Source organism: Ovis canadensis, chromosome 13 (assembly GCF_042477335.2).
Source record: "Ovis canadensis isolate MfBH-ARS-UI-01 breed Bighorn chromosome 13, ARS-UI_OviCan_v2, whole genome shotgun sequence".
NCBI classification, from domain to species: Eukaryota; Metazoa; Chordata; class Mammalia; order Artiodactyla; family Bovidae; genus Ovis; species Ovis canadensis.
In genome coordinates, this window is record NC_091257.1 from 24,829,227 (window position 1) to 24,857,186 (window position 27,960).

General features: G+C 40.0%; 1 protein-coding gene across 4 annotated transcripts in view; it reads left to right on the top strand.

Annotated features, from left to right (window-relative positions):
* MACROD2 (mono-ADP ribosylhydrolase 2) overlaps nucleotides 1-27,960 on the top strand; it is a 2,333,538-nt gene that overhangs the window by 2,104,809 nt on the left and 200,769 nt on the right. For all 4 annotated transcript variants that reach the window (XM_069547115.1, XM_069547113.1, XM_069547114.1 and 1 more), the window contains 2 exons: nucleotides 191-272; nucleotides 26,896-26,940. In XM_069547115.1, the coding sequence (XP_069403216.1) occupies nucleotides 191-272; nucleotides 26,896-26,940 (127 nt within the window). The remainder of the gene's footprint in view (nucleotides 1-190; nucleotides 273-26,895; nucleotides 26,941-27,960) is intronic.

Consider the following 27,960-nt stretch of genomic DNA (forward strand, 5'->3'; position numbering starts at 1 on the left):
TTGCATAGAGAGTGCATTCACAAACACACACACACATGTGTGAGCTTCACTCAGTGCTCTCTTAGAGTGAGCAGTATAGCACCAAAAATCTGTGAGAGGGTCTCCTGTTTATTTTTTGTTCCAAGACCGTGTTCTGGGAATGCATTTGTCATATTTCCTCTCACTTTAGGTATCTGCTGTTTGCTCCTAGGTGGATCGGATCATCTTCTGTGTCTTCCTAGAGGTCGACTTCAAAATCTACAAAAAGAAAATGGGCGAGTTTTTCCCGGCAGGTGAGTAAAGCAGTTTGTTTCCTCTGAAATTGGAAGGTGAAACCGTGAGGGCGTCACTTGTAGTTCTGATACTTTATTTTGCCGCCTAAACGGTGTTACAAGTGTGGTTTCCATACACCAGTCACATCTGACTACTTGTGTTTTCCTTGCTAAGACCTAAAGGAGGCGTCAGGAAATCCAGGCTGGACACCTCCTGCTCCGGCCAGGTGACTGTGTTGTCTTGGGAAAGGTGGTTCACCTCCTGAGTCTCAGCCCCTCACATCAAAAGTGAGGGGCTGGACCAAACGGTAGTTTCTCTTGCCCTAAATTTCATGTCCTGTGATTTCTTCCCCCACTTTTAAGTCGTCCAGGTCTAGAAATTGTCCATTAATATTTGTAGTCACAATGCAGATTATTACTGCATTCCGTCCCTCTTCTCCCCAGTTTTCTCACCCCAAATTGCAGTGGAGAGAGCAGTCCTTTCTAGGGAAATCTGAAAAATGTAGGCTCTCATCTTATTTCACACTACGTTTTAGAAAGTAGGAGAAACCTTAGGGTTATTAAAGAACCTTGAGTAAATGATTTACATCCATCAAATGTGCCGTTAACTGTACTTGGTTCATTTGAATATCACCCCCACTATCCCTCTTCCAGCCTGTGAATATCTTGCTATTTTTATACTTCCACTATGTCCCAATCCCCTATGCACTTTTTTCAGCCATAGTAAAGAACAGCTCCCAGGTAATTCAAACTACCATGAGTGTTCCAAAAAATAGCAAGGAGAAATAAGAAAGTCTTCTTAAGTGATCAGTGCAAAGAAATAGAGGGAAAAGTCAGAAAGGGAAAGACTAGAGATCTCGTCAAGAAAATTAGAGCTATCAAGGGAACATTTCATGCAAAGATGGGCACAATAAAGGACAGAAATTGTATGGACCTAACAAGAAGCAGAAGATATTAAGAAGAGGTGGCAAGAATATACAGAACTACACAAAAAAAAGATCTTCATGACCCAGATAACCACGATGGTGCGATCACTCACCTGGAGCCAGACATTCTGGAGTGTGAAATCAAGTGGGCCTTAGGAAGCATCACTACAAAGAAAGCTAGTGGAGGTGATGGAATTCCAGCTAAGCTATTTCAAATCCTAAAAGATGATGTGGTGAAAGTGCTGCACTCAATATGCCAGCAAATTTGGAAAACTCAGCAGTGGCCACAGGACTGGAAAAGGTCAGTTTTCATTCCAATCCCAAAGAAAGGCAATACCAAAGAATGTTCAAACTACTGCACGATTGCACTCATCTCACACGCTAGCAAAGTAATGCTCAAAATTCTCCAAGCTAGGCTTCAACAGTATGTGAACTGAGGACTTCCAGATGTTGAAACTGCATTTTGGAAAGGTAGAGGAACCAGAGATCAAATTTCCAACATCCTTTGGATCACAGAAAAAGCGAGAGAATTCCAGAAAAGCATCCACTTCTGCTTCATTGACTATGCCAAAGCCTTTGACTGTGTGGATCACAACAAACTGTGGAAAATCCTTAAAGGGTTGGGAATACTGGACCACCTTACCTGCCTCCTGAGAAACCTATATGCAGGTCAAGAAACAATAGTTAGAACTGGACATGGAATAACGGACTGATTCCAAATTGGGAAAGGTGTACGTCAAGATTGTATACTGTCAACCTGCTTATTTAACTTAAATGCAGAGTACATCATGCGAAATGCCAGGCTAGATGAAGCACAAGCTGGAATCAAGATTGTGAGGAGAAGTATCAATAACCTCAGATAGGTAGGTGACACCAGCCTGATGGCAGAAAGCAAAGAGGAACTAATGACCCTCTCGATGAAAGTGAAAGAGGAGAGTGAGAAAGCTGGCTTAAACCTCAACATTCTAAAGACTAAGATCATGGCATCTGGTCCCATCACTTCATGGCAAATAGATGGGGAAACAGTGGAAACAGTGACAGACTTTATTTTGGGGGCTCCAAAATCTATGCACATGGTGACTGCAGCCATGAAATTAAAAGATGCTTGCTCCTTGGAAGAAAAGCTACAAGAAACCTAGACAGCATATTAAAAAGCAGAAACATTACTTTACCAACAAAGGTCCATATGGTCAAAGCTATGGTTTTCCCAGTAGTTATGTATAGATGTGAGAGTTGGATCATAAAGAAAGCTGAATGCCAAAGAAGTGATGCTTTTGGTGTTGGAGAAGACTCTTGACAGTCCCTTAGACTGTAAGGAGATCAAACCAGTCCATCCTAAAGGAAATCGGTCCTGAATATTCATTGGAAGGACTGATGCTGTAGCTCCAATACTTTGGCCACCTGATGTGAAGAACTGACTCATTGGAACAAACCCTGATGCTGGGGAGGAGAAAGCAATGATAGAGGATGAGACGGTTGGATGGCATCACTGACTCAATGGACATGAGTTTGTGCAAGCTCTGGGAGATGGTGATGGACAGGGAAGCCTGGCGTGCTGCAGTCCATGGGGTCACAAGGAGTTGGACACGACTGAATGACTGAACTGAACTGATGAGCACTGTGGTGCCTGCCTTTCAGAAAGATTTTTTTGATTTTTTTTTTTATGTCCATCTCAAGTGGTCTTTCATCTAACTAGTGATTCTGGCAGGTGGGAAGTTGTGAGTGAAGGCTGCTGGTGCCTGTCACCCTCTTAAGCAACCTTTCAGAGCCTCATGATAGAGAGGATGCCCCTTCCACCCTCAGATCAGGATCAGTTGCCTAGCTACGGAATAGCTACAGAAAATGCTGGAGATGTTTCACTCTGTGCAGATGGTCAAGATGGGCTAAGTTCTCCTGGGTGATCTGAAGTCCTCTGTAATGTTGTACTTGAAAGGTGAACCTGCTAAGTGTATTTCATTGGGGACTTTAGTGTCCCCCTAACTGGAACATAACGTCAATCCAGAGAGACTCCCATGTGATGAAGAAGATCAGGGTTGTGATCTTTTTTCTCTTTTTCCTCCTCCTCCTCCTTCCCCTCCTTGTTTCACTTGTATTCATTTTTTCAAGCAACTCAGTATTTTCCAGAATATAAAGCACATAATAGCTGTTTAATAAGTAGTTGCTGATATGAGTTGAATTTAATAAATTCTTCTCTCCATAGTCTCATGGCTTTTTTCTGTTCCAGTCTCCTTGTTACATCTTCTCTGCTTATTTCCTGTATAATCATAGTGAGCAGATTTCTGTATTTTAAAGTCTTCCTAAAAGAAAATGTCCATTCATGTAAAAAATGCCACTTGCTATGGTATGTGATTGTAAATGTCTTGTCAACACCATAGCATGATTTATAAGATTTTATAAATTTCAGATTCCTTGATATATTGGGCAATAATGACATAATATTCATTTTTAAACCTCTGAAAATGAAAACTTGTTTTCACTCTAACATATGAGAAAAAAAATAATTTTGTAAGTATAATGCATTGCTATTAAAACAAATCTATCCATCAGCAGGTGTTTCCAGTGATGCAAAGCCAAAAATCATATTATAAGTTTTAAAAAATGGGACAGGTTTAGTAGTCTAGAATGTATTAACAACTATGCAAATAAATTATTGTTTGAAAATTGCTACTTTAAATAAATCCAAAATGCATCTTAGCACTCGAGCGAGTGAAATAATAATAAAATCATTCTCAGTTTCACATCAGTGCTTTGAATCATGCTGTGCTCATGAAATTATTTCTATTACATATTTATAATAGTAAGTACATTTTTAAATGAAATGTCAAAATCCTCCAATATTGCTCAGTATTTCTGTAATGCTGAGGCATCAGCCATTTGTAAATTCTAAATATGAAATATGAAATAAAAGTAACTTCTAATGGAATATGTGACTGCTAATATAGATGATATACATTATCTGTCCATAATTTGAATTTATGGTTAATTCGTGACCATACTATCTTTGATTGGAATATAATTTTTCTGACTTGCACATACTCCCTGGACTGACTTCAGATTATCTAGCTAGTCTTCTTAACCCTTCCCAATGCAGTAATTGTCATAGTTTAGGGGAAAAAGTCATTTTTACATTAAACCAGATCTCTGTGTTTGGGGATACTGTAGTCCCATGTCTTTAAATTTCATAATGGAGACTAAGGCAAAATGAATGAGAAAACAGTAGAAGTTAGACTAGAAATGATCACAGTAAAGATACAGCACATGCGTAACTACTGCTTGATGCTACTAACAGGCATAATAGCTAACCTTATGGATTGCTGTCTGTCAGTCATAAGATGCATAGTTAAATCAGTTAAATCTTCAGAACTCTGAGAAAGTCAGCACCATAGCGGCCCTACTTTTTTGATATGGAAAATGATGCATACTTCAGAAAAGTGAGACATTCAGCTAGGGAATAACAGAGCTGTATTTTAAAGCTGAGAATGGTATCTGTCACCACACAAGTAATAAGAGGGTCTTCTGAGAAGGCAGGGGTCAAATCCTAAGAGGCACCTGGAGCATCGAGAAAGTCTCCTTGATTTCATCTGATTCTCATCACTTTTCAAATCTGCTAGGCTTCTCTTCCTTCTAATATATGAATTTTTCCTCATGAAACCACTCTAATATGAGTCAAGTAGGGACCATATTATAGATTTCAAAATCAAACTCCATCTAACTCATCCAGGTCGTGTGGCACAATTTTCTATAGATAAGTGGTCACTAGGAAGTCAAGGGGATCACAGAAGAAGATGGAAAAGGGTCTGTATCAGTTTATCAAGGTTGCCATAATAAAGTGTCACAAACTGGATGGCTCAAGCAACTGAAATTTATTTTCTCACAACTCTGAGGACTAGAAGTTCAGAATCAGGGTGCTGAAGGGGCTGGTTTACGCTTCAGCCCCTCTCCTTGGCTTGCTGATGGCTGTCTCTCTCCTGTGTCTTCATGCGGTCTTCTCTCTGTGTGTCTTTTTCTCAATCTCCTCTTCTTACAGGGACATCATTCATATTGGATCAGGGTCCACCCGGGCAAATTCATTTTAATTTAATTACTTCTTTAAAACCCTACCTCCAGGTAGTCACAGAGAGTTCATTTCAGTCGCTCAGTCATGTCCAACTCTGCGGCCCCATGGACTGCAACATGCCAGGCCTCCCTGTCCATCACCAACTCCTAGAGTCCACCAAAACTCATGTCCATTGAGTTGGTGATGCCATCCAACCATCTCATCCTCCTTCATCCCCTTCTCCTCCTACCTTCAATCTTTCCCAGCATCAGGATCTTTTCAAATGAGTCAGCTCTTCGCATCAGGTGGCCATAAGTACTGGAGTTTCAACTTTAGCATCAGTCCTTCCAATGAATATTCAAGACTGATTTCCTTTAGGATGGACTGGTTGGACAGATGGTTAGGGCTTCAAAATACGAATGTTGGGGAGACACATTTAGCCCTAAATAGAGCCCATCAGGGAAATGCATTAGGAATTTTGGAGGTTTTTTTGAACAGTTTTATGTCTTTCTGCGGGTGAAGTACACATGACTTTTTCTTTCTGGAAGTATTTGTTAGAAGTCTGGTGTGGCAGCTTATGGAATTATCACACACTTTAGTTGCAAATAATTTATAGTTACATGTGTCGTTTCATAGCCTACAGCAAGTAATATTTGTATGATTCAAGTCAGAAATCTCTTTGTTCTTTACATAAAAGGTTTGGATTTTTCAGTGGGTAGGATTTATTTTGTGTAGTTTTCAGTGAATATAAAAAACAAAGCATAAAAACACAAGTTCTGATCTTGAATGTGGAAGTCAGTTTTTTTATTGAACTCTTAAGTCCTAACAAAGAATTTAAGGACATTAATTTTCCTTATAATAAGAAGGCTTGATTCTCAGTTTTGAGATTAGATCAAAGAATCCTCATGCTGGAAACTTGAAAGATAGGGTCAAGTCACCACCTTCCCTTTTTTGGGAGGGAAAGTCAAATTTCTTTACTGTAGGGTTTCCCAAATAGTGGTGAATTTGCCCTTCTGAGAACAACTGGAGACATTTTTGTTGCTCACAACTAGAGGAAGGGACATGCTACTGGCAACTAGAGAGTCAACGTCAGGCATGGAACTCAACAGCCTGTAATGCGTGAGACAGCCTCACAGCAAAGATGTCCGACCACACATGTCAAGGGTGCAGAAGCTGAGAAACTCTGCTCTACTGTGACCATCTCTCTCTTACCGTTCAGGCCACCAAAGCAAGCTTTGCCTTTGGATCGGGTTTATTTCTACTTGCTAATGTCTTACCCAAGCTTAGCTGGAGTTTGAACCTGTGCCTTCACCCTGACCTTTGACTCCCTAGTTTCACATCCCTCTCCTGGTCTAGTCTTCCAGGTTTGCCTTCTCCCCATTCACTCTGGTGGAGAAGGCAATGGCAACCCACTCCAGTACTCTTGCCTGGAAAATCCCATGGACGGAGGAGCCTGGTAGGCTGCAGTCCGTGGGGTCACGAAGAGTCAGACACGACTGAGCGACTTCACTTTTACTTTTCACTTTCATGCATTGGGGAAGGAAATGGCAACCCACTCCAGTGTTCTTGCCTGGAGAATCCCAGGGACAGCAGAGCCTGGTGGGCTGCTGTCTGTGGGGTCACACAGAGTTGGACATGACTGAGGCGACTTAGCAGCAGCATTCAGTCTGAACCCACAGATTTCTTTGTGTGCGCCTCTGCTACCCCCACCCCAACTGCCTGGTTCTTGCAGCTCCAGCCCACTCCTGGTATCGCTCATTATTGCTACCTAGGAGATCTAATGTAATAATCTCAGAAAGTGTGGTTAACTGTTATGTAGTTTTTATACACCTAATGCGTAAGTGTAGAGGTGAGGCTAATAGGCAGAACAAGGAAGAACAAATTCACCAATTACTCTCTCTACATACCTCAAGCAAAATTATGATTTCTATGGCTAAAAGTTTTCACTCTTATCAGTGACCATTGGATTAGTAACCATGCATTGACAATATTGCTTTGTGAGCTCACAAATATATTTGATACTAGGAATCTTCAATCCCCTACCAGTATCCAAACTCAATTGACTCATTCACAAAGAAAGTGACTATGACTAAAAAAAATTTATCCATAGTCTCTTTATTGTGTGACCCTGAAAGTGATTAGATTTGTCCAATTTTTCTTCCAAGTAGGAAATTTATATAGCTTATACACAATATTCATGTTGACTTATGCAGAGTTAACTATAATTTAATATGTACCTTTCAAATAGTAAGTAGCTGAGAAAAATAATAAAATAGGAAAATGATTCCAGGATGAAGTTGTATTCTTCTCAAACCTGCCACTTTTCTCTAAGAGGAAGATTTGCTTTAGACAGAAAATTTCATTTGTGTTTGAGTGTGACTCAAAAACTATTTGAGAAAATCAAATAGAAAAGAGGCTGAAATTTTCACTCTCTTTTTGATAGACATAGCAAAATAATGAACCATTTGACCCACCAAGATATTTGGGAGGCATTTCTAAGTACATAATAAAATGATAAACTTCATAAAGCTGCAAAGATATTCAGTGCCTTAAAAATGAGCTTGAGAAATATATTTGTATTAATATACACATATAGAAACCCATGTATGACCTGTATAAAGTTACTAGTAGATAAAATTAATAGACATAGAATTATGAATGTTTATAAATTATGAATTTTACTGGAGATGATTTCTGCCCTTAAATGTAGATTTTTCTTTGTTGGATAGAATGCAAAACCATTTAAATGAAAAAGTCAAAGCATAAGTCAGGTTTGAGAACTCTACATTGGCAACCTGCTAAAAATTAAACAGATGACAGTGGTTGCCTAAATTGTGTAGGTTTTATTCAAATATTGACAGACATGTTATTAATTTATTTTATTTGAGTGTGCAGACATATTTAGGTTTCATGCTTTTTCCCTTCTTTCATACAGATCATCATAAAGGAAACCCCCAATATAGATTTTTATGAGAATTGTCATATCTTTTAACATATGCCTATTATTTTCTAAACACAAGTCAAGAATCTTCTCAATCAGGTTCCAGTTATCTCAACCTCCTTAGAGACTTCCAAATATAAATTAAATTGTATTAATACAAATACATCTTTCATTAATTTTCCTGACCATGTGTTTCTGTCATTTATCTCTGTCTAAATTATATACATTCTTGCAGTTTGTCTGCAGCTGAATTTTCATGTTATGATTTCTTTTCTAACCTTTGTCTTGTCTCATCAATGGAAAGGTAAATTTGGAGCGAATAGAGACCATTTCTGATATTCTGTTGTACTTCCATAATCTGGAAAATTTCAAAATATATATAGTAGGTGTTCATTAAACTAACAAAAAGCTACTATGACCTTTTAAGCTGAAACAAATAGCTCAGTTGGTAAAGAATCCACCAGCAATGCAGAAGGCCCTGGTTTGATCCCTGGGTCAGGAAGATCCATTGGAAAAGGGATAGGCTACCCACTCCAATATTCTTGGGCTTCTCTCATGGCTCAGCTGGTAAAGAATCTGCCTGCAATGCAGGAGACCTGGGTTCAATCCCTGGGTTGAGAAGGTCCCATAGAGAAGGGAAAGGCTACCCACTCCATTATTTTGGCCTGGACAATTCCATGGACTATACAAAGTCCATGGGGTCACAAAGAGTTGGACATGACTGATTAACTTTTACTTTTCACTCAAGTAAAAGATGATTTTTTTTTTCAGATATCCTAATCTAGATAAAGGAACGGCACTTCTTTTCATATATTTTTTGTCATAAGGGAAGAATATTTCTCTAAAAATATCTTTCTAAAATTATATCCTCTGACAAATGAACATGATTTTTTAAAATTTATACCTGAATTTATTCTTCCAAAGCTAAGAAGAAAAAAGTACAGTCAGCCCTTCATATTCACAGCTTTCATATCTGTAGATTCAACCAACCTTTTTAAAAATATATATTTTAAAAAATTTTAGCAAGTCCTTCAAAGCAAAACTTGAATTTGCTACATGCTAAGCATTTACATAGCATTTACATGGTATTAGGTATTATCAGTATTCTAGGAATGATTTAAAGTATATGAGAGGACAGGTGTAGGTTAATGCAAGTAATATGCCATTTTGTACAAAGGACTTGAGCATCCCTGGATTTGGGTATCTGCCTAAGATTCCTAGAACCAATCTCCTTCAGATACCAAGGGTTTGACTGTATTCACCCAACCTCTCTTTCATCTCCCTTCTCACTCATAAGTTTTTCTCATACACCATTAGTATTATATGCCTCCTTTGTGCCCAAGACTTTGATCACTATTGCATTTAAAATACAGTTCTCATAAGATGACTGAAGTAGCAAGTATTATATAGAACAGTTGGAAGACAACATCAGCAAACAATCAAGTAGAACACGGATACAGTCAGAGTACCAGGAATTCTGAGGCAAATACATGTGAAGACCAGAGTGGTTAAGCTAAGTTTCATGAAGATTCTAGCACCTGCAGTGAGCTTCAAGAGATGAACAGAAGGGAGTTCCCTGGTGGTCCAGGAGTTAGGATTTGTGCTTTCACGGCTGAGGACATGGGTTCAATCCCTGGTGAGGAACTAAGGTCTCTCAAGCTGTGTGGCACAGCCAAAAAAAAAAAAAAAGGGATGAACAGGAGCAGAGATGTGATGTCGAATGTTGTGTAAGAGACAGAGGAAGAAGGGCAGTTCAGATGGGAGAATCAGGGAAAATAAGTGAGATGCTTCTCTCAAACGTGTGAATCCTTGACTCAGAAATGTTGACACCCGTCACCATGTAATAGCTAGTTGGGCCTGAGAGTAAGCCTTTCAGTGGGATTAAGAAGGGTTATTTCATTCCTAACTAGAGACTGGCCTTCCAACAAGAATCCTATGGTATAGGTTCATCAACTGATTTGGGGGGATAACAATGAACAGGACACTGAAGAAAGCTCAGCTGATTGCCCCAAATCATGTAGATGGGTATTTCTAACCTCAAATCCTTCCTGCTATGCAGCACTTCTTCCCATAACAATTCTGAAAATGTGGGCAGTTGTTCAAAGCTAGACTTTCTGCTAAGAAAGTCACATGTTATCCATTTGTTGTAACAGCGCTAGAGTTTCTGAAGCACTGAACATGCCTCCAGCCACAGGGCGATCCCACACGTCCTTTTCTTTCCTCTTCTTGTCTGCTCCCCAGTCATCTGTTTTCCAAGAACATCAGTGAAGCAGTGGGCACCGTGATCTGCTGTGGTTTACTTTACTCCTGCCACATCAACACAGTGGTCAGAAGGCCAAGTCTGAAGGCCTTGGTGGTGAGAGGCATGGTGAAGATCTGAAAAACCTAACTAATAACGAGTGAAGAGCTTGGTACACAGTCAAAGCCATCTGCTTGTTGGAAGAAAACCTCTAGGCTTGTCATCACAAACAGTCTCTGTTCCTGGGACAGCCACCTCAGAACTGTGGGACTTTGTGTAGGTTGTTTAATCTTTCCACGCTTCACTTTTGTCCTGGGCACAAGCAGTAATGGGACATTTCCAAACAGAATGAATAACAGTGTAAATGAATATTCAGAGAGATGTCTAGACCAAGGATTATGCATTTAAAATATGCCTGTTTACTTCTTCTTATAATTTTAAAAGGAGGCATTTCAGTCATTGGACCATGTTTTAGAATATATATAGCTTCTAGAAAATTATATATATATATATATATATATATAAAACTTCTTATTGTAATATAAAAGTAGCACAGATTTGTAGTGAAAAAAAGTAGAGAATCCAAAAGAAAAAAATACAAATAATTTTTTATCCTATAGTTCAGAGATGAATTAGATTTCATTGTTTATCCTTTAGGTCTTTTAAAATGCAAAATGGAAACAACCAAAAATGCAGTCCTGTAACTCAGAGTGTGTCACAAACCACAGATCATGAACATTTTTTCATGTCATTATATATTCTGTAACATAATGTTAATGAACCCCATGTTTATCCAAAATCATATTGTTGAACTGTGAAAATATCATTGCAAATTATTCTCTATTTGTTGGTGAATGACACTTATAGAAGCACATCTTTTATAGGTAAACATTGGCATATATTCACAATTTTTTTAGAATACTTTTCTAGAAGGAGTATTACTTTTTCAGAATGCATAAAAAATCAAGATGCTTCTGATAGTAATCGTCAAATTGGCCTTTGTGTTTACAAGCCTGTGAGTGAGTGCCGTGTACTCAGGAGTCACCATTCCCAGGGGCAAAAATGTGAACATTGACACCTCACATTGAACAGCCTTTCATGCTAATGTCCTTCCAGGCTACTGTAACAAAAATCTGTAAACAGAGGCTCATAAACAACAGAAATTTACCTCTCACAGTTCTGGAGGTTGGAATTGTGAGGCCATAGTGCCAGCATGGCCAGGTTCTGGTGAGGATCCACTTCTGAGCAGCAGGTGGCTGTTTTCTCATTGTGTCCTCACGTGGTGGAAGGGGAGCTCTCTGGAGTTCCTGTTATGAGGGCATGAATCCCATTCATCAGAGGTGCACCTTCATAGTTAATTATCTCCCAAAGTCACCTCCTAATACCATCTCACTGGGGGCTAGGATTTCAAAATATGAATTTTGGGGGAGCACAAACATTCAGTCCATTGCACAGAATTTATATTCTCATAAGCAGTATTTAAGAATTTACTATTTCCTTACTCTTCCAAGTGGTATACATTCTCATGTTATCAATTTTATACATGAATTAAGCTAATTAATGGATAACAAAGTGCATTTCTTTTATTAATAGTATAGCTAATCCCTTTTTCAGTTGTTTATTATAGCTCTAAATGTCCTATGTGCAATGACTAATCATATCTTTTGCACATTTATACTGACTATTGCATATTTATCCTTATTGATTTGTAAGAACAATTTGTATATTAAAGCTATTAAGCTTTTCAAATGTATGCTGCAAGTAGCTCCCCAGTTAGTCATCTGTCTTTGTGATGTTAGTTAGCTATTCTTTTATGACCAAAACAATGAGGAAAGGTAGGCATAAAGACAAAAGAAAGAGGAAAGGAAATGTGAAAAAGAGGAGGGTGGAGAATGGAAAGAAGGGAGAGGGGAAGATGAAAGAAAGAATGAAGACTGAAGAAAAGAAAGCAAAGAAGAAACTTATTATACAAGAGAATGAAGTTGAAAATTAAAAACTCAGGAAAGACCTTGATTTTAAGCCTAGGTACTTGATCTCATAGGAAATCGCTATGTCTAAATGGAGTCATTCTTAGTTTTACTCCCCAGATACTTTGTATGCAAAGCCATCTGCTTCCTGATTTACTAGATGTGGGAGGAGGAATGATGCCTTAAACCCCCTAAAGATGCCTTCAACCCCAGAATCTGTAAATAGGTTAACATTGCAGAGGGGAGATAAGATTGCAAATGAAATCAGGGCTGCTGATTAGCTGATCTTAAAATAGGGATCTTATCCTGACTTATCTGAGTGGGCCAGTGTAATCACAAGGGTCCTTAAAATCTGGGAGAAGGAAACAGAAAGAAGAGAGTCTGAGGGAGACATGACTGTGGAATAATGTTCAGAGAGATTCAGCCTCGCTGGCTGTTGTGATGCAGAGGGGGCCGCGAGCTGAGGAATGTGTGTGGCCTCTAGCAGCTGCAAGGTTGAAGGTACAGATCCTCCTCTAGAGCCCGCAGAAAGGATTGCAGCCCTACCAACACCTCGCTTAACCCAGTTAGGTCCACATCTGACTTCTTATCCACAGGACTGTAACATAATAATTTTGTGTTGTTGTTAGGCACTAAGTATGTAGAAATTTTTTTTACAGCAGCACCAGTAAACTAATCCATCAGTTGTCTTTGAATAAGTAAAGGGAACTCAAGCAAACTGTTGACTTGGTCTGAATTGCACATTGTTTTTATTTAAAATGGCACATTTGGTAGAAAAATCTACAGAGTGAAAGAACTCAAAGTTTTCTTTAATTATAAATATTTACAGGGACTTGGCACTTTTGTGCTCATTTGTACGCTTTTAATGTGTGGGTCGCACTGATGCTTAGAATTATGCAAGACCTGCTTTCTGTAATGTGCGTAAAGGAGTTGACTGCCTTCTTAGGAAATGGGCTGCTAACCATTTCCACTTGATGGGCCTCAACAGCTACAAACACATTTTGCCTTCAATGAAAATCCAGTGAAGTGTTGCTGTAACCAAGCAACCCGAATGCAGGAACAAGCAGCAGGCCTAGACAGAAAGCAATCGGTCTCTTCAAAGGGGAAGAATGTGCAGTGTGTGTAGCCAATGCTGATAAACAGCAGAACAAATAAAGACCTAAGGACACAGGCCTTGACTAAGCAGAGTTTGATCTCATTAGGGAGTTCTGATAAAAGAGAAGGGCGGATGCTGTAGGCATCTGTACAAAAAACCCCTACAAGGTGCTTTAGAAAGACTCCTCAAACATTCTGGGGAGACCGGTTTCTGCTGTGTAGTTGAAAACATTGAGGCCGATGTGGGAAAAGTAACAATAACTTATGAGAATAGTGTATAAATGAAATAAGTTCTAATAAGACACAGAAGTAAGAATAAACAATAGAGTAGGTGAAAATCCTCCAACCTACATGACACCATATGTGTAGACCCGACTTGTGCCCGTAGCCACATCTTCTTTTTAAATTTATTTTATTGAAGGGCAGTTGATTTACAAAGTTGTGTTCATTTCTGCTGTACAGCAGGGTGATTTAGTTATGCATATACATATATTATTTTTCATATTCTTCATTATAGGATGTTGAATATAGTTCCCTGTGCTATTCAGAGGGCCTTGTTGTCTGTCCATTCAATATATAATAGTTTGCATCTGCTAATGCCAAATTCTCACTCCATCCCTCCCCCACTACTCGTTCCCTTTGGCAACCACAAGTCTCTTTCCTAGGCCTGTGAGTGTGTTTCTATTTCAGATAAATTCATTTGTGTCATATTTCAGATTCCACATGTAAATGATATCATATGGTATCTACCTTTCTCTGTCTGACTTGGTCTGTCCATGTGGCTGTAAATGGCATTTTTTCATTTTTTTTTTTTTAATGGCTGTGTAGGCAATGGCACCCAACTCCAGTACTCTTGCCTGGAGAATCCCATGGACGGAGGAGCCTGGTAGGCTGCAGTCCGTGGGGTCACTAAGAGTCAGACACGACTGAGCGATTTCACTTTCACTTTTCACTTTCATGCCTTGGAGAAGGAAATGGCAACCCACTCCAGTGTTCTTGCCTGGAGAATCCCAGGTATGGGGGAGCCTGGTGGGCTGCTGTCTATGGGGTCGCACAGAATTGGACATGACTGAAGCAACCTAGCAGCAGCAATATTTCATTCAGGAGACCCCCAGTTTGATTCCTGGGTCAGGAAGATCCCCTGGAGAAGGGATAGGCTACCCACTCCAGTATTCATGGGCTTCCCTGGTGGCTCAGACAGTAAAGAATCCACCTGCAATGTGGGATACCTGGGTTCAATCCCTGGGTTGAGAAGATCCCCTGGTGGAGGGCATGGCAACCCATGCTACTATTCTTGCCTGAAGAATCCCATGGACAGAGGAGCCTAGCAGGCTATAGTCCATAGGGTCACAGAGAGTCAGACATGACTGAGTGACTAAGCACAGCACAGCACAGTATTTCATTCATCCAGTGATGGAAATTTAGGTTGTTTCCATGTGTGGGCTGTTGTAAATGGTGCTGCTATGATCTTTGGGTTGCATGTATCTTTTTGAATGATAGTTTTGCCCAAGTACAGGAGTGGGATCTCAGCCAAATATCTCTGAAGAGGTGTCTATCTCCTTCACTTGCTATTTACTCAGCAGTCCACAGCAATCATGCGGTTCTCTCTACCCTGCTACAGCCGCTGTCCTTGTGGAGGTTATCAAAAAACCTGTTGGATGGATGGAGTGTGGTTATTGAAACCAGTGAATATTTGATCACGTGATTCCATGTGCTTTTCAGCCTTTAGCTCACCTGCCTGGGCATCCTTATAACCTGTTGACCCTTCTGTCTCCACTTCTCTCTGTGTCCTCACTGCACACGGCCATCTCCGGCCAAGAGTCCCTCAGCATCTCTCACTCAACACATCTACAACTAAATCCAAAGTCTTCCCTTCCCCATCACCCCACTCCTGAACCCCATATCTCAGGGATTGGTACCATCATGTACCTAGTTGGCCAAGCCAGAAACAGCAGAACCATGCAGTTTTCTGAGCAATGTCTTTTACTTATTGATTTATTCATAAATGAATGAGATGTGAGTGCTCCTCTAGGTCAATGACCAGGTTGGGGGGGAAGAGAAAAAAAATGTTTTGACTTTTTAAAAACACTTTCTCTTTGCAATTTTTTAAGGAATCTCCACACTGTTCTCCAGAGTGGCTGTACTAGTTTGCATTCCCACCAACAGTGTAGGAGGGTTCCCTTTTCTCCACACCCTCTCCAGCATTTATTGCTTGCAGATTTTTGGATCGCAGCCATTCTGACTGGTGTGAAGTGGTACCTCATTGTGGTTTTGATTTGCATTTCTCTAATAATGAGTGATGTTGAGCATCTTTTCATGTGTTTGTTAGCCATCCGTATGTCTTCTTTGGAGAAATGTCTATTTAGTTCTTTGGCCCATTTTTTGATTGGGTCGTTTATTTTTCTGGAATTGAGCTGCATAAGTTGCTTGTATATTTTTGAGATGAGTTGTTTGTCAGTTGCTTCATTTGCTATTATTTTCTCCCATTCAGAAGGCTGTCTTTTCACCTTGCTTATATTTTCCTTTGTTGTGCAGAAGCTTTTAATTTTAATTAGATCCCATTTGTTTATTTTTGCTTTTATTTCCAGAATTCTGGGAGGTGGATCATAGAGGATCCTGCTGTGATTTATGTCTGAGAGTGTTTTGCCTATGTTCTCCTCTAGGAGTTTTATAGTTTCTGATCTTACATTTAGATCTTTAATCCATTTTGAGTTTATTTTTGTGTGCGGTGTTAGGAAGTGATCTAGTTTCATTCTTTTACAAGTGGTTGACCAGTTTTCCCAGCACCACTTGCAATCCCACTTCTGGGCATACACACCGAGGAAACCAGAATTGAAAGAGACACATGTACCCCAATGTTCATGCAGCACTGTTTATAATAGCCAGGACATGGAAACAACCTAGATGTCCATCAGCAGATGAATGGATAAGAAAGCTGTGGTACATATACACAATGGAGTATTACTCAGCCGTTAAAAAGAATTCATTTGAATCAGTTCTGATGAGATGGATGAAACTGGAGCCGATTATACAGAGTGAAGTAAGCCAGAAAGAAAAACACCAATACAGTATACTAACACATATATATGGAATTTAGGAAGATGGCAATGACGACCCTGTATGCAAGACAGGGAAAGAGACACAGATGTGTATAACGGACTTTTGGACTCAGAGGGAGAGGGAGAGGGTGGGATGATTTGGGAGAATGACATTCTAACATGTATACTATCATGTGAAATGAATCGCCAGTCTATGTCGGACGCAGGATGCAGCATGCTTGGGGCTGGTGCATGGGGATGACCCAGGAAGATGTTATGGGGAGGGAGGTGGGAGGGGGGTTCATGTTTGGGAAAGCATGTAAGAATTAAAGATTTTAAAATTTAAAAAAAAATAAATAAAAAATAAAAAATAAAAAAATAAAAAAAATAAAAACACTTTCTCCTGGCCCTCTCAGTGACCTTCCATAAAGTAAATTTAGCAATTTGTTAGATCCAGGGGACCCCGATTTCCAATGTAATGCAAGATACTCAGTCTGTGAGGAATTCATCTTTATCAGTCTTTCCTTGCTTTCAATTTCTGCTTTGTCAAGTTTCCCAAAAAGCCATGAGGATCCCTTTATCTTTCCTGCTTCATGGAAATCCTGAAAAGTTTGGAGCACTGTGTTTTTGCTAATGCTGTCTCCTTTCTCTGCAAATGCAAATTGCTCCTAGAAGCCGTGGATAATGAATTATTTTAAAAATAAAGGATAAATAAAAAGCCTGTGGTGTGAAAATTAAGCCTTAGGAGAGAGGACTTGGGTGCACATGAAATAAAAGCTGAGATCACTGTAATTGTTCTGCTTTACAGACTTGCCCATATGCGGGGGTGTCCCTGAAGTTTTGACTAGTGTTGTGTTATCTATTTGACGTGCCTGTCATTCATTTTCCCCCCACCTCCACCCACCCCCTGCCTGGGAGTGGAGAGGCTGCCTTAATAGTCCATGAGGGTAACTTTCCTTTGTAACACACTCCTTAGTCCTTGCAACCCACAGGTCTCTTTGAATGAAGCTGGAGCTTCAGTGGACATGTACACGTCCATCCATGTACATGTCCCTCAGCCAATCTGAGGGTCCTGGCCATGGATCATGATAACCATGCCTTCCAGCTATGTGTTAGCTGGGTGATTTCAAGCACATGTTATCTTATGAGGAGAAGAACTGTGTCTTGCTCCCAGAAACCATGTGGTTTGGGCATCCCTTACCTGCCGGGGTCCAGCCCCGGTGGATCCAGGGTAATTCAAAGGGGCGGACGGAATCAGCGTCCTGGAAAAAACGTATTTAATTACAGATATAGAGGGAGATTAGAAACAGCTAGTGTAGTAGGAGAATTAATGGAGAAAAGAGGCTGAATAACTGGTTTACGTGGAATACTAATCACCACCTACGTAGGCCACAGGTGTCTCTCCATTCTCCCGAAGGAGAGGAGGCACTGAGGCCTCCCCGGTCCGATCTCAGAAGCCCCGGCAGAATTAGCAGGCTTGGTGAGTACCCACATTTCAGATGGGAATTCAGCCAGGAGAGCGGGGAGCAAGAAAGAAATGACACGGGGGAATCAGTCTTTCCAGAAACTGATCCGATTTCTTTATTTTTCAGGTTTGTTTATATACCTTTTTGTTATACATAGGGATGAATACAGAGTCACGCAGGGGTCAGCAGACCTGACCCTTGTCACAATCAGGTGCTTCATATAAAATTATGCAAAAGGTCTTATGAGTTTCATCATCTTCTAGCCATGAGGTCTGCTGACATTTTATAGCCCTTTCTGATACCAGTCAGTTAACCAGAAAACTTATTTTTCCAGGGGTAATTTTTTCTTAAGTCAGGCGCCATCCTCCAAATAAAGTTGCATTCCTATAGGGAGAGGGTGTAGTGAGTTACAATCAAGAAAGGTATTTACTTAACCTAAGGTTTAACATGATTAATCTTAAAGGTTAATACTTATTTCTCCCATATGCTAGTTATATTCATTATAAGGGCAGGAATATGGAGATTTAGCAGCAAATATTGGCTCAACAAATGTAAACCCTTCACCAATGTTCCCCTTAAGATCTATTTTGTCTTAAGATAGTGATAAAGTTACATTTTTACATAGCATAGTGATTTATAGTGATTTATAACAAAGTACAGTGATCTATAACCAAAGAGAAGATTCATTAACTCAAAAGTCTAGTATTGCTAACATCAAAAAACGACTATATTTCCTTTTCTATATTCCAAATACATTGATTAAGATATTCCCAGGTGCCTAAGGATATGGAGGCCTGATGGCAATCATTGACTCATCAATGAGAAAAGCCCTATGCTAATACTCCAAACTCTCCATGCTGTTTATGGTTGAGAGGTTGTCACACGAGCTAGTCTGTCAGCAGAGAGGTTTGACCTGAGACATCCTTGTCACACCCAGGGCAGGGAATTAGCAGTAATTATTGGCATGACAAATGAAAAAACCCTTCACCAATATAATTTCTAATCAACCCACTATACTATACTAATAATTTTCTAACTTCTCAAAGGAGTCTGTATTTAGAAAGTTTTAAAGCATCTCATGCCTCTCAAGGTTGGGAGGCTGTAAACAATCACATGCGGCCGGATGAGCCTGATCAGGCAGGCCAGAGAACCTTCAGAGTTCATAAGTTGAAACACTCTCATCACGCCCAGGAATTTTTATTAACTGGAGCTGCAAGTTAACTCCTTCTCCGAGAGAAATGGTTATGGGGGAGAGCTCCCCAGAAAGTACTCTGGTTTTGGGGGTAGATGCTTGGGAACAGGGGGTTTCCTGAGGCTTGATCACTCCTTTGCGTATGCCGAGCTTCCTTCCTCATGACCTTTGCCATGGGCAGAGTTCCTCACGCTGGCTCCCAACACTTACCAGCATCAGTATTGGTTAAACATCCAAGTTAGCTTAGCTTGGATGTAAAGTGAGGCAGCTACTGCTTTTGAAAGATTTTCCTCCAATGCACAAATAGTACTTTGGAATATCAGTTTACATGAGCATCACCTGGAGGGCTTATTAAAATACAGAGTGATGGGTCCCTCCCCGAGAACTTCTGATCTTTTATGGGACCCAAGAACTTGCAATTCTAACAAGTTATCAGATGATAATGCCAATGACACTGCTGGTCCAGAGACCCCACTTTAGACTGAAGTTCTGGGGGGTTTTGTAGTTTGTCTGTTTTCTTTTTACGTCCCTCAAAGACTGCATTAATTATGGGAACTCTAGGTAAGTAGAGAAGTAAGAGGCAAACCCCAAGTCATTGCAAAACCTGTGGCATACTTTGTTTTTCAAGGAAGCATGGGACCATTTTTACTATTTACCTTCTCCAAAGACAGATATCTTTAAGCCAACAATCTTTTATATTAACTCAATCTCCCATAAAAGATAAAGTAGATAGCTGTGAAAGTAGGTAAAATGCTTCCTTATGAAGGGGCTTCTGAAGTGTATAAAGCTAGGTGTTACTGAAAACTAGTTGTTTTTCGTACTTGTATTTGATCTAAATAAGAACTTTAGTCATATTTGTACTTTCTGTGAAGAATTCAACAGGTTAATTTGACAGTGAAGTAAATAAAAATTGTATCCATTATGAAATTCATATCAAAGGGGCCCCTTAAGATGAAACTGAGCCTTAGCCTCTGTGCCCTTGGCAGAGGAAGTGAAGTGAAAGTCGCTCGTCGTGTCCGACTCTTTGTGACCTCATGGACTATACAGTCCATGGAATTATCCAGGCCAGAATACTGGAGTGGGCAGCGGTTCCCTTCTCCAGGGGATCTTCCCAACCCAGGGATTGAGCCCAGGTCTCCGCATTGCAGATGGATTCTTCACCAACTGAGCCACCAGGGAAGCCCTGGCGGAGGGAGGAAAGGGGATTTTCTGGAGTTGGCATTTCTGAACATACAGAATAATACCAGCTGATGGCTTGCTTTCTATTTCGAAATGGTATCACTCTGGCTGAGAACCTTATATTTTATTTTTGTCCTCTAACAAAAAAATAGGATGCTTGAAGAACCGTTAAAAAGGGCAGCTCTCTGCCCACACTCCAAACATGTTTTAACTTCTTTCCAAGTTTGAATGGCATCACTCCCATCTCCATAGGCTATCATCTTGTTTTATACATTGTCTTTTGGTTCCAGCTTTTGTTTGAAAAAAAAAAAAAAGATTATTGCTAGAATGTGTTGAGTAAATATGGCTCCAGTGAGCACATTATGTAGAATGATGTTGTACTTGCACTAAACTGGATTTCATTAATAAGTAACAGCACATTAGGTGCTTTGCAGACCAAAGTACTCTTGCTTGAGTTTAACACAAATACCAAAATATGAAGGCATGTTTAAAGTAAATTTCTCTCATAAAAGAAAACAAGTTATCACTCAATGGATGGTATGTTACTTCTCTGCTTAAAGTTGTTTGGTTCTCAGTATACACTTTAAATGCTTCAACCTGGTGTAGTAATCAAGATTCTTCAGAGAAACAGAACCAACTGTATAGATATAGAAAGAGATGTATTATAAAGAAAAGGCTCCCACAGTTATGAAGGCTAACAAGTCCCAAGATCTGTGGTGGGCAAGCTTGAGAACCAGGAGAGTCAATAGGGTAGTTTCAATCCAGATGCTGACATAGTTGAGACCCAGGAAGAGCCCTTGTTCCAGTTTGAGGTCAAAGACACAAGATATTCAGTGTCTCAGCACAGAGGTAGGTAGTCTGGCAGAAAGAGTCCCCTCTTACTTGGGGGAGGGTCAGCCTAACAGACTGGATGAGATCCATGGGGGGACAATCTGCTTTACTCAGCCCATGGATTCAAATGTTAACTTCACCCAGAATCCTCCTGCCGGACACTCTCAGCATAGTGTTCAGCAAATGTCTGGGCACTCTATGGTCCAGTCATGTTGATACATAAAATTAACTACCATATTCAGCATGGACCAGAGAAGACTCTTCAATAGTAGAACAGATCACTTTATCCAGAGTTCTGTAAATTCGCCCTTCAGCCATTCAGAGCTAGTTTTATTGCCTTCAAAGCATCTTGCCTGTTCACATCCATGTGTTTTTAGCTGCATTTCCCTTTGCTTGAGCTCCATTAACCTTGTCTTACTTTGAATACCCAACCCCCTCTCCATTCCAGAAGCAGACTTGAAACAAGATTCAAGTGGAAATCTTTACACCAGCAGGGAGTGGAAATGTCATGGAATTACCCTCCCCTCCAGGGCAGCCTTTTCCAGAGTGACCAGCAGGATTTGCATACAAGGCTTCCAGCTCCCTTGCTTTCTGGTTTTGCTTTCCTATGCCACCCACTTCTCTGTGAGGTCTTTGAGGGAGGGGAGTGTCATCTTGTATCTCCAAAGCCTCCCATGGTTCTGGCACACAGTACTGGCCTGTAAATGGTTAGGTAGTACATGTAGTAATAATAATGACATGATGACAGTGACGGCCAGTATTCAATGAATGTTCCTTCTGTATAAGGACTTTACATGTATTACCAACTCTAGAAGAATGAAATTTTATCACCCCTATGCTATCAATAGAGTCTATTTTCAAATGTAAGCTCTGAGGTCACATTTTCTGAGAACCCTTCCCAGTAGCCTTGACTAGAAGCCTCTATCCCTCCTCTGGCACCTTTTGTAATGGCAATGACTGCTCTGCACCATATATTTGAATTTCTCTGCATGTCTTAGTTTCCTTACTCTTGATGAGTTTCTAGATAAGGTTTTATTTAAGTGTCTGATTTATTTCTGTGTTTTCTATTTCTCCAAACACAAGCCTTGCACATACCAGGCTACCAATTAGTGTTTATCAGAAGGACAAATGAATACAAGGGTAGAGATCAGAAAGATCTTTGACGTTTCCTTTATTTTCCTCTAGAAAATATAGTCTTTTCCATCCCACTCTGAGATTCCAGAGGGTCTGTTGTCATAGAGATGATTCTACATATTTTAGGCAGTTTTGGAAAATAAAATTCTATTTTAATACATTAAGTTTAGAAAAAAGTCTGTGAAGAGTTTACTTTGTAGAATTTAGGTAATCATTTGGTTAGAAAACCACATTTCCAAGAAATAGCTATTCTTCCTCCTAAAATTATATTCATAAAAAGAATGAAAAAAAGAAATTATGCAGAAAATCACAACTGTTTCTAACAATCTGTATGAAAGAAATTTTACTTCTTTGAAATGTAACTGTGGCCATCAAGAATTATCTGTGTAACACTTCAAATTAAATGTATTTTCCACTTCTGCTATTATATCTCTAATCTTCATTAATAATTAAAACTTTGAGGAATGGCATATTGAATAAATCTGGCTAGGAAGTTGTAAATCTTGACTGAGTCCCTTTTCTTACAGACCATCTTCTAAATACATGCTGTCCTGATATACAAGAAATACTTAGAAAGTATAAACTAGGAATTCTCAGTTTGGCTAATACAAAATGAGATAAAAACAAAACAAAAATCACAAAAATTTAATTCAGCAGAAATTTCTTTGTTGATTCCAATGTATAAGCAATTGGATTAGGTCCCATGGGAGACAAAAGAACACAGATGTTCTTTATCTTTGTAGGATTTACGATCTAGAGTTGGGCCTATGGAAAACAGATAGTTTACGAGTTACTAGGCTGTGGGATTTGATGGTAAAATAGCTAATACTTAGCCTTGGAATATGGAATGAAGCAGGGCAAAGGCTAATAGAGTTTTGCCAAGAGAATGCACTAGTCACAGCAAACACCCTCTTCCAACAACACAAGAGAAGACTCTACACATGGACATCACCAGGTGGTCAACATCGAAATCAGATTGATTATATTCTTTCCAGCCAAAGATGGAGAAGCTCTATACAGTCAGCAAAAACAAGACCAGGAGCTGACTGTGGCTCAGATCATGAGCTCCTTATTGCCAAATTCAGACTGAAATTGAAGAAAGTGGAGAAAACCACTAGACCATTCAGGTATGACCTAAATCAAATCCCTTATGACTATACAGTGGAAGTGAAAATTAGATTTAAGGGACTAGATCTGATAGACAGAGTGCCTGAAGAACTATGGATGGAGATTCATGACATTGTACAGGAGACAGGGATCAAGATCATCCCCAAGAAAAAGAAATGCAAACAAGCAAAATGGCTGTCTGGGGAGGCCTTACAAATAGCTGTGAAAAGAAGGGAAACTAAAAGCAAAGGAGAAAAGGAAAGATACACCCACTTGAATGCAGAGTTCCAAAGAATAGCAAGGAGAGATAAGAAAGCATTCTTCAGTGATCAGTGCAAAGAAATAGAGGAAAACAACAGAATGGGAAAGACTAGAGATCTCTTCAAGAAAATTAGAGATACCAAGGGAACATTGAATGCAAAGATGGGCTCGATAAAGGATAGAAATGGTATGGACCTAACAGAAGCAGAAGATATTAAGAAGAGGTGGCAAGAATACACAGAAGAACTGTACAAAAAAGATCTTCATGACCCAGATAATCACGATGGTGTGATCTCTCACCTAGAGCCAGACATCCTGGAAAGGGAAGTCAATTGGGCCTTAGAAAGGATCACTACAAACAAAGCTAGTGGAGGTGATTGAATTCCAGTTGGGCTCTTTCAAATCCTGAAAGATGATGCTGTGAAAGTGCTGCACTCAATATGCCAGCAAATTTGAAAAACTCAGCAGTGGCCACAGGACTGGAAAAGGTGAAGTTTTTATTCCAATCCCAAAGAAAGGCAATGCCAAAGAATGCTCAAACTACCACACAGTTGCACTCATCTCACATGCTGGTAAAGTAATGCTCAAAATTCTGCAAGCTGGGCTTCAGCAGTATGTGAACCATGAACTTCCAGATGTTCAAGCTGGTTTTAGAAAAGGCAGAGGAACCAGAGATCAAATTGCCAACATCTGCTGGATCATGGAGAAAGCAAGAGAGTTCCAGAAAGCCATCTATTTCTGGTTAATTGACTATGCCAAAGCCTTTGATTGTGGATCACTATAAACTGTGGAAAATTCTGAAAGGGATGGGAATACCAGACCACTTGACCTGCCTCTTGAGAAACCTGTATGCAGGTCAGGAAGCAACAGTTAGAACTGGACATGGAACAACAGACTGGTTTCAAATAGGAAAAGGAGTATGTCAAGGCTATATATTGTCACCCTGCTTATTTAACTTATATGCAGAGTACATCATGAGAAACACTGGGCTGGAAGAAGCACAAGCTGCCAGGAGAAATATCAATAACCTCAGATATGCAGATGACACCACCCTTATTGCAGAAAGTGAAGAGGAACGAAAAAGCCTCTTGGGGAAAGTGAAAGAGGAGAGTGAAAAAGTTAGCTTAAAGCTCAACATTTAGAAAACGAAGATCATGGCATCTAGTCCCATCACTTCATGGGAAATAGATGGGGAAACAGTGAAAACAGTGTCAGACTTTATTTTGGGGGGCTCCAAAATCACTGCAGATGGTGATTGCAGCCATGAAATTAAAAGACGCTTACTCCTTGGAAGGAAAGTTATGACCAACATAGATAGCATATTAAAAAACAGAGACATTAATTTGCCAACAAAGATCTGTCTAGTCAAGGCTATGGTTTTTCCAGTGGTCATGTATGGATGTGAGAGTTGGACTGTGAAAAAAGCTGAGCACCGAAGAATTGATGTTTTTGAACTGTGATGTTGGAGAAGATTCTTGAGAGTCCCTTAGACTGCAAGGAGATCCAAGGATCCAGTCCATCCTAAAGGAGATCAGTCCTGGGTGTTTATTGGAAGGACTGATGCTAAAAGCTGAAACTCCAATACTTTGGTCACCTGATGTGAAGAGTTGACTCATTGGAAAAGACTCTGATGCTGAGAGGGATTGGGGGCAGGAGGAGAAGGGGACGACAGAGGATGAGATGGCTAGATGGCATCACCGACTCGATGGACATGAGTTTGGGTGAACTCTGGGAGTTGCTGATGGACAGGGAGGCCTGGCGTGCTGTGATTCATGGGTTCGCAGAGTTGGACACGACTGAGTGACTGAACTGAACTTAGCATCAAATGATGTTTCAGCATCTGTCCTAGTTTTTATGTTATATTATCTCATTTAATTGTCACAATAACTCTCTGTAGGAGGTACTATCATTATCTCACTTAATGGCTGATGACCTTGAAACCCAGGAACATTAGGTAATTTCTCCAAGAACACATACTTGGTGAATGTGTGGGTAGAGGAGCCAGTATACAGGTCTAACCCTAAAGGCCCTTAAAGTCCGTACTCAGAATGCAGTGAAAATAAGGTACCAAAGAGAATATTATTCATTCAGATTTGGGTGGAGCAGATATTACTGTGCCTCAGCTTTGGCCTTGAGTTATAAGTGTGAACAGAGATGGAGAAAAGCATTGCTTCCAGGACTGAGGCAGGAGGGAGGAAGCTAAAGGAAACCTCAGAAAATAAGGAAGAGCCAAGTGTTGCCATGCGTGTAGTTGGCAGCATGAGCGGAACAGGGGTGGTGAAACCGGGAAGCGTGGTTGGAACCAGATATTGTCGGCCTTGAGTGTTACTCCAAATATGTAGACTTTTCCTATTAGAGAATGGTTGTCTAGTAGTTGTGAATCAGATGCGAGCAGTGTTTTAATACTGATTTGACAGCTACATGTAAAGGGAATTGGTGTCAGAAGTGGGAAGAAGAGCAGGACAGTCGGGAAACCAAAAAACCCCAAAAGTGAACGGCGCCGAGAGTTGGGATTTGGGTGCAATAATGTGAGTGAAGGAGAAGAAACATGGAAATAGGACAGGATTTGGCACTGGCTGGATGTGAGGAACATATAAGGAGAGGAGATGATCACATGTAACAGTTCAGAAAAACAAATACGTCATTCAGCAGGCAGAGGAAGCATACGTCTGGGTCCTGTCAAAGGGGCTTATTCTAGAAGATGTGATGCGAGGGTTTAAGTAGGAATGGAGTAACTGGTAGGGACACTTGAAAGTACATTTTCCACGTGTAGCAAACAAGCACTTTTCCTGGTGCAGGGCAAGGGTTGGATGGTGTGTCAGCCTACAATAAAATGGTGATGCCTGCATTTCTTAGGTACTTCAGGTAAGCAAACACACCTTTAATAAATGCAAAAAATGTGACATTTAAAATCTGTGATTTTTATTTTTTTTTTAGAAATTGAAGTGACCATATATAACTTTTATAAGTGAAACAGATTATTGTGTATATATTTTGTTATGAAATATGTAATAACTTTTAAAGGAAATATAAACCCTAGTTGTTAAATTGTGCTCTGATGTATATACTTTCTTCCTAATTAAGCATGATAATATAAGTCAGTGGCAAGTCATGATTTAATACTCTTTTCTACTAAATGTTTTCTTTAGCTTGACTTTTTTGTTAGTCAAATTGGAGAATGGTGGTATTTCTAGCTTTCATACGAGTTTTTCTTTTTATTATTTTTTAACAGATGATAATAATGAAGAAGAAGATGTTGATATGAAAGAAGATTCAGGTATTAATGTTTTTATTCTTAGGGGATAGACAAGGATCATTTTGTTGTTGATGTATACCTTATATCTTCCAAAGAAAGACAAAATAAGGCTAACATAATAGAAATGTACACTCAAGGTTACAAAATAAGGAAGTGGTCATTCTAACTCACAGCTAATATGTATGTGTGTGGGTGTGTGTTAGTCGCTCAGTTATGTCCAACTATTTGCGACCCCATGGACTATAGCCCACTGGGCTCCTCTGTCCATGGGATTCTGCAGGCAAGAATATAAGAGTGGTTTGCCATTTCCTTCTCCATGGTCTGAACCTGGGTCTACTGCTTTGCAGGTGGATTCTTTACCATCTGAGCCACCATGGAAGCCCCATTCATAACTAATACATTTACTGTATTAAACATTAAACTTGACTTCGAGCTTCCTGAGAGCTAAGGTAAAAGTGGACCATGATGTCATTACTGGAAGTGTATAACAAATCACCCCCAAAACTTAGTGGCTAAAGCACCCACATATACGCTGAAATATTCTGTGGGTCAGAAATTCACAGCAGGACTAATTTGATAATATTTGTTCACAGAACCTGAGGCTTCAACAGGAAGACTCGGCAGCTGGGGATTAGAATCACTAGAAGATTTGTTCACTCATATATGTCTGGTTGGTGGGGTTTCGTAGGTAGCTCAGTGGTAAAGAATCTGCTTGCCAAGCAGGAGACCTGGGTTCAATCCCTGGGTTGGGAAGATACCTTGGAGGAGAAAATGCCATCCAGTCCAGTATTCTTGCTTGGGAAATCCCATGGACAGAGGAGTTTGACGAGTCGGACACGACTTATGGATTGAACAGCAGCAGCAATGTGTCTGGCTGGTGATTGACAGGCCTGTCACCTGAGACCTTGGCTGGGACAGTTTTCTGAAATACCTGTGCATGGCCTCCTCCTGTGTTCTGGGCTTCCTTCCAGTGGCTAGTTTCCTTTTGGTTTCTCTATAGAGTGAGTGAGCCAGACACATTCCTATCCTAAGACTCATCCT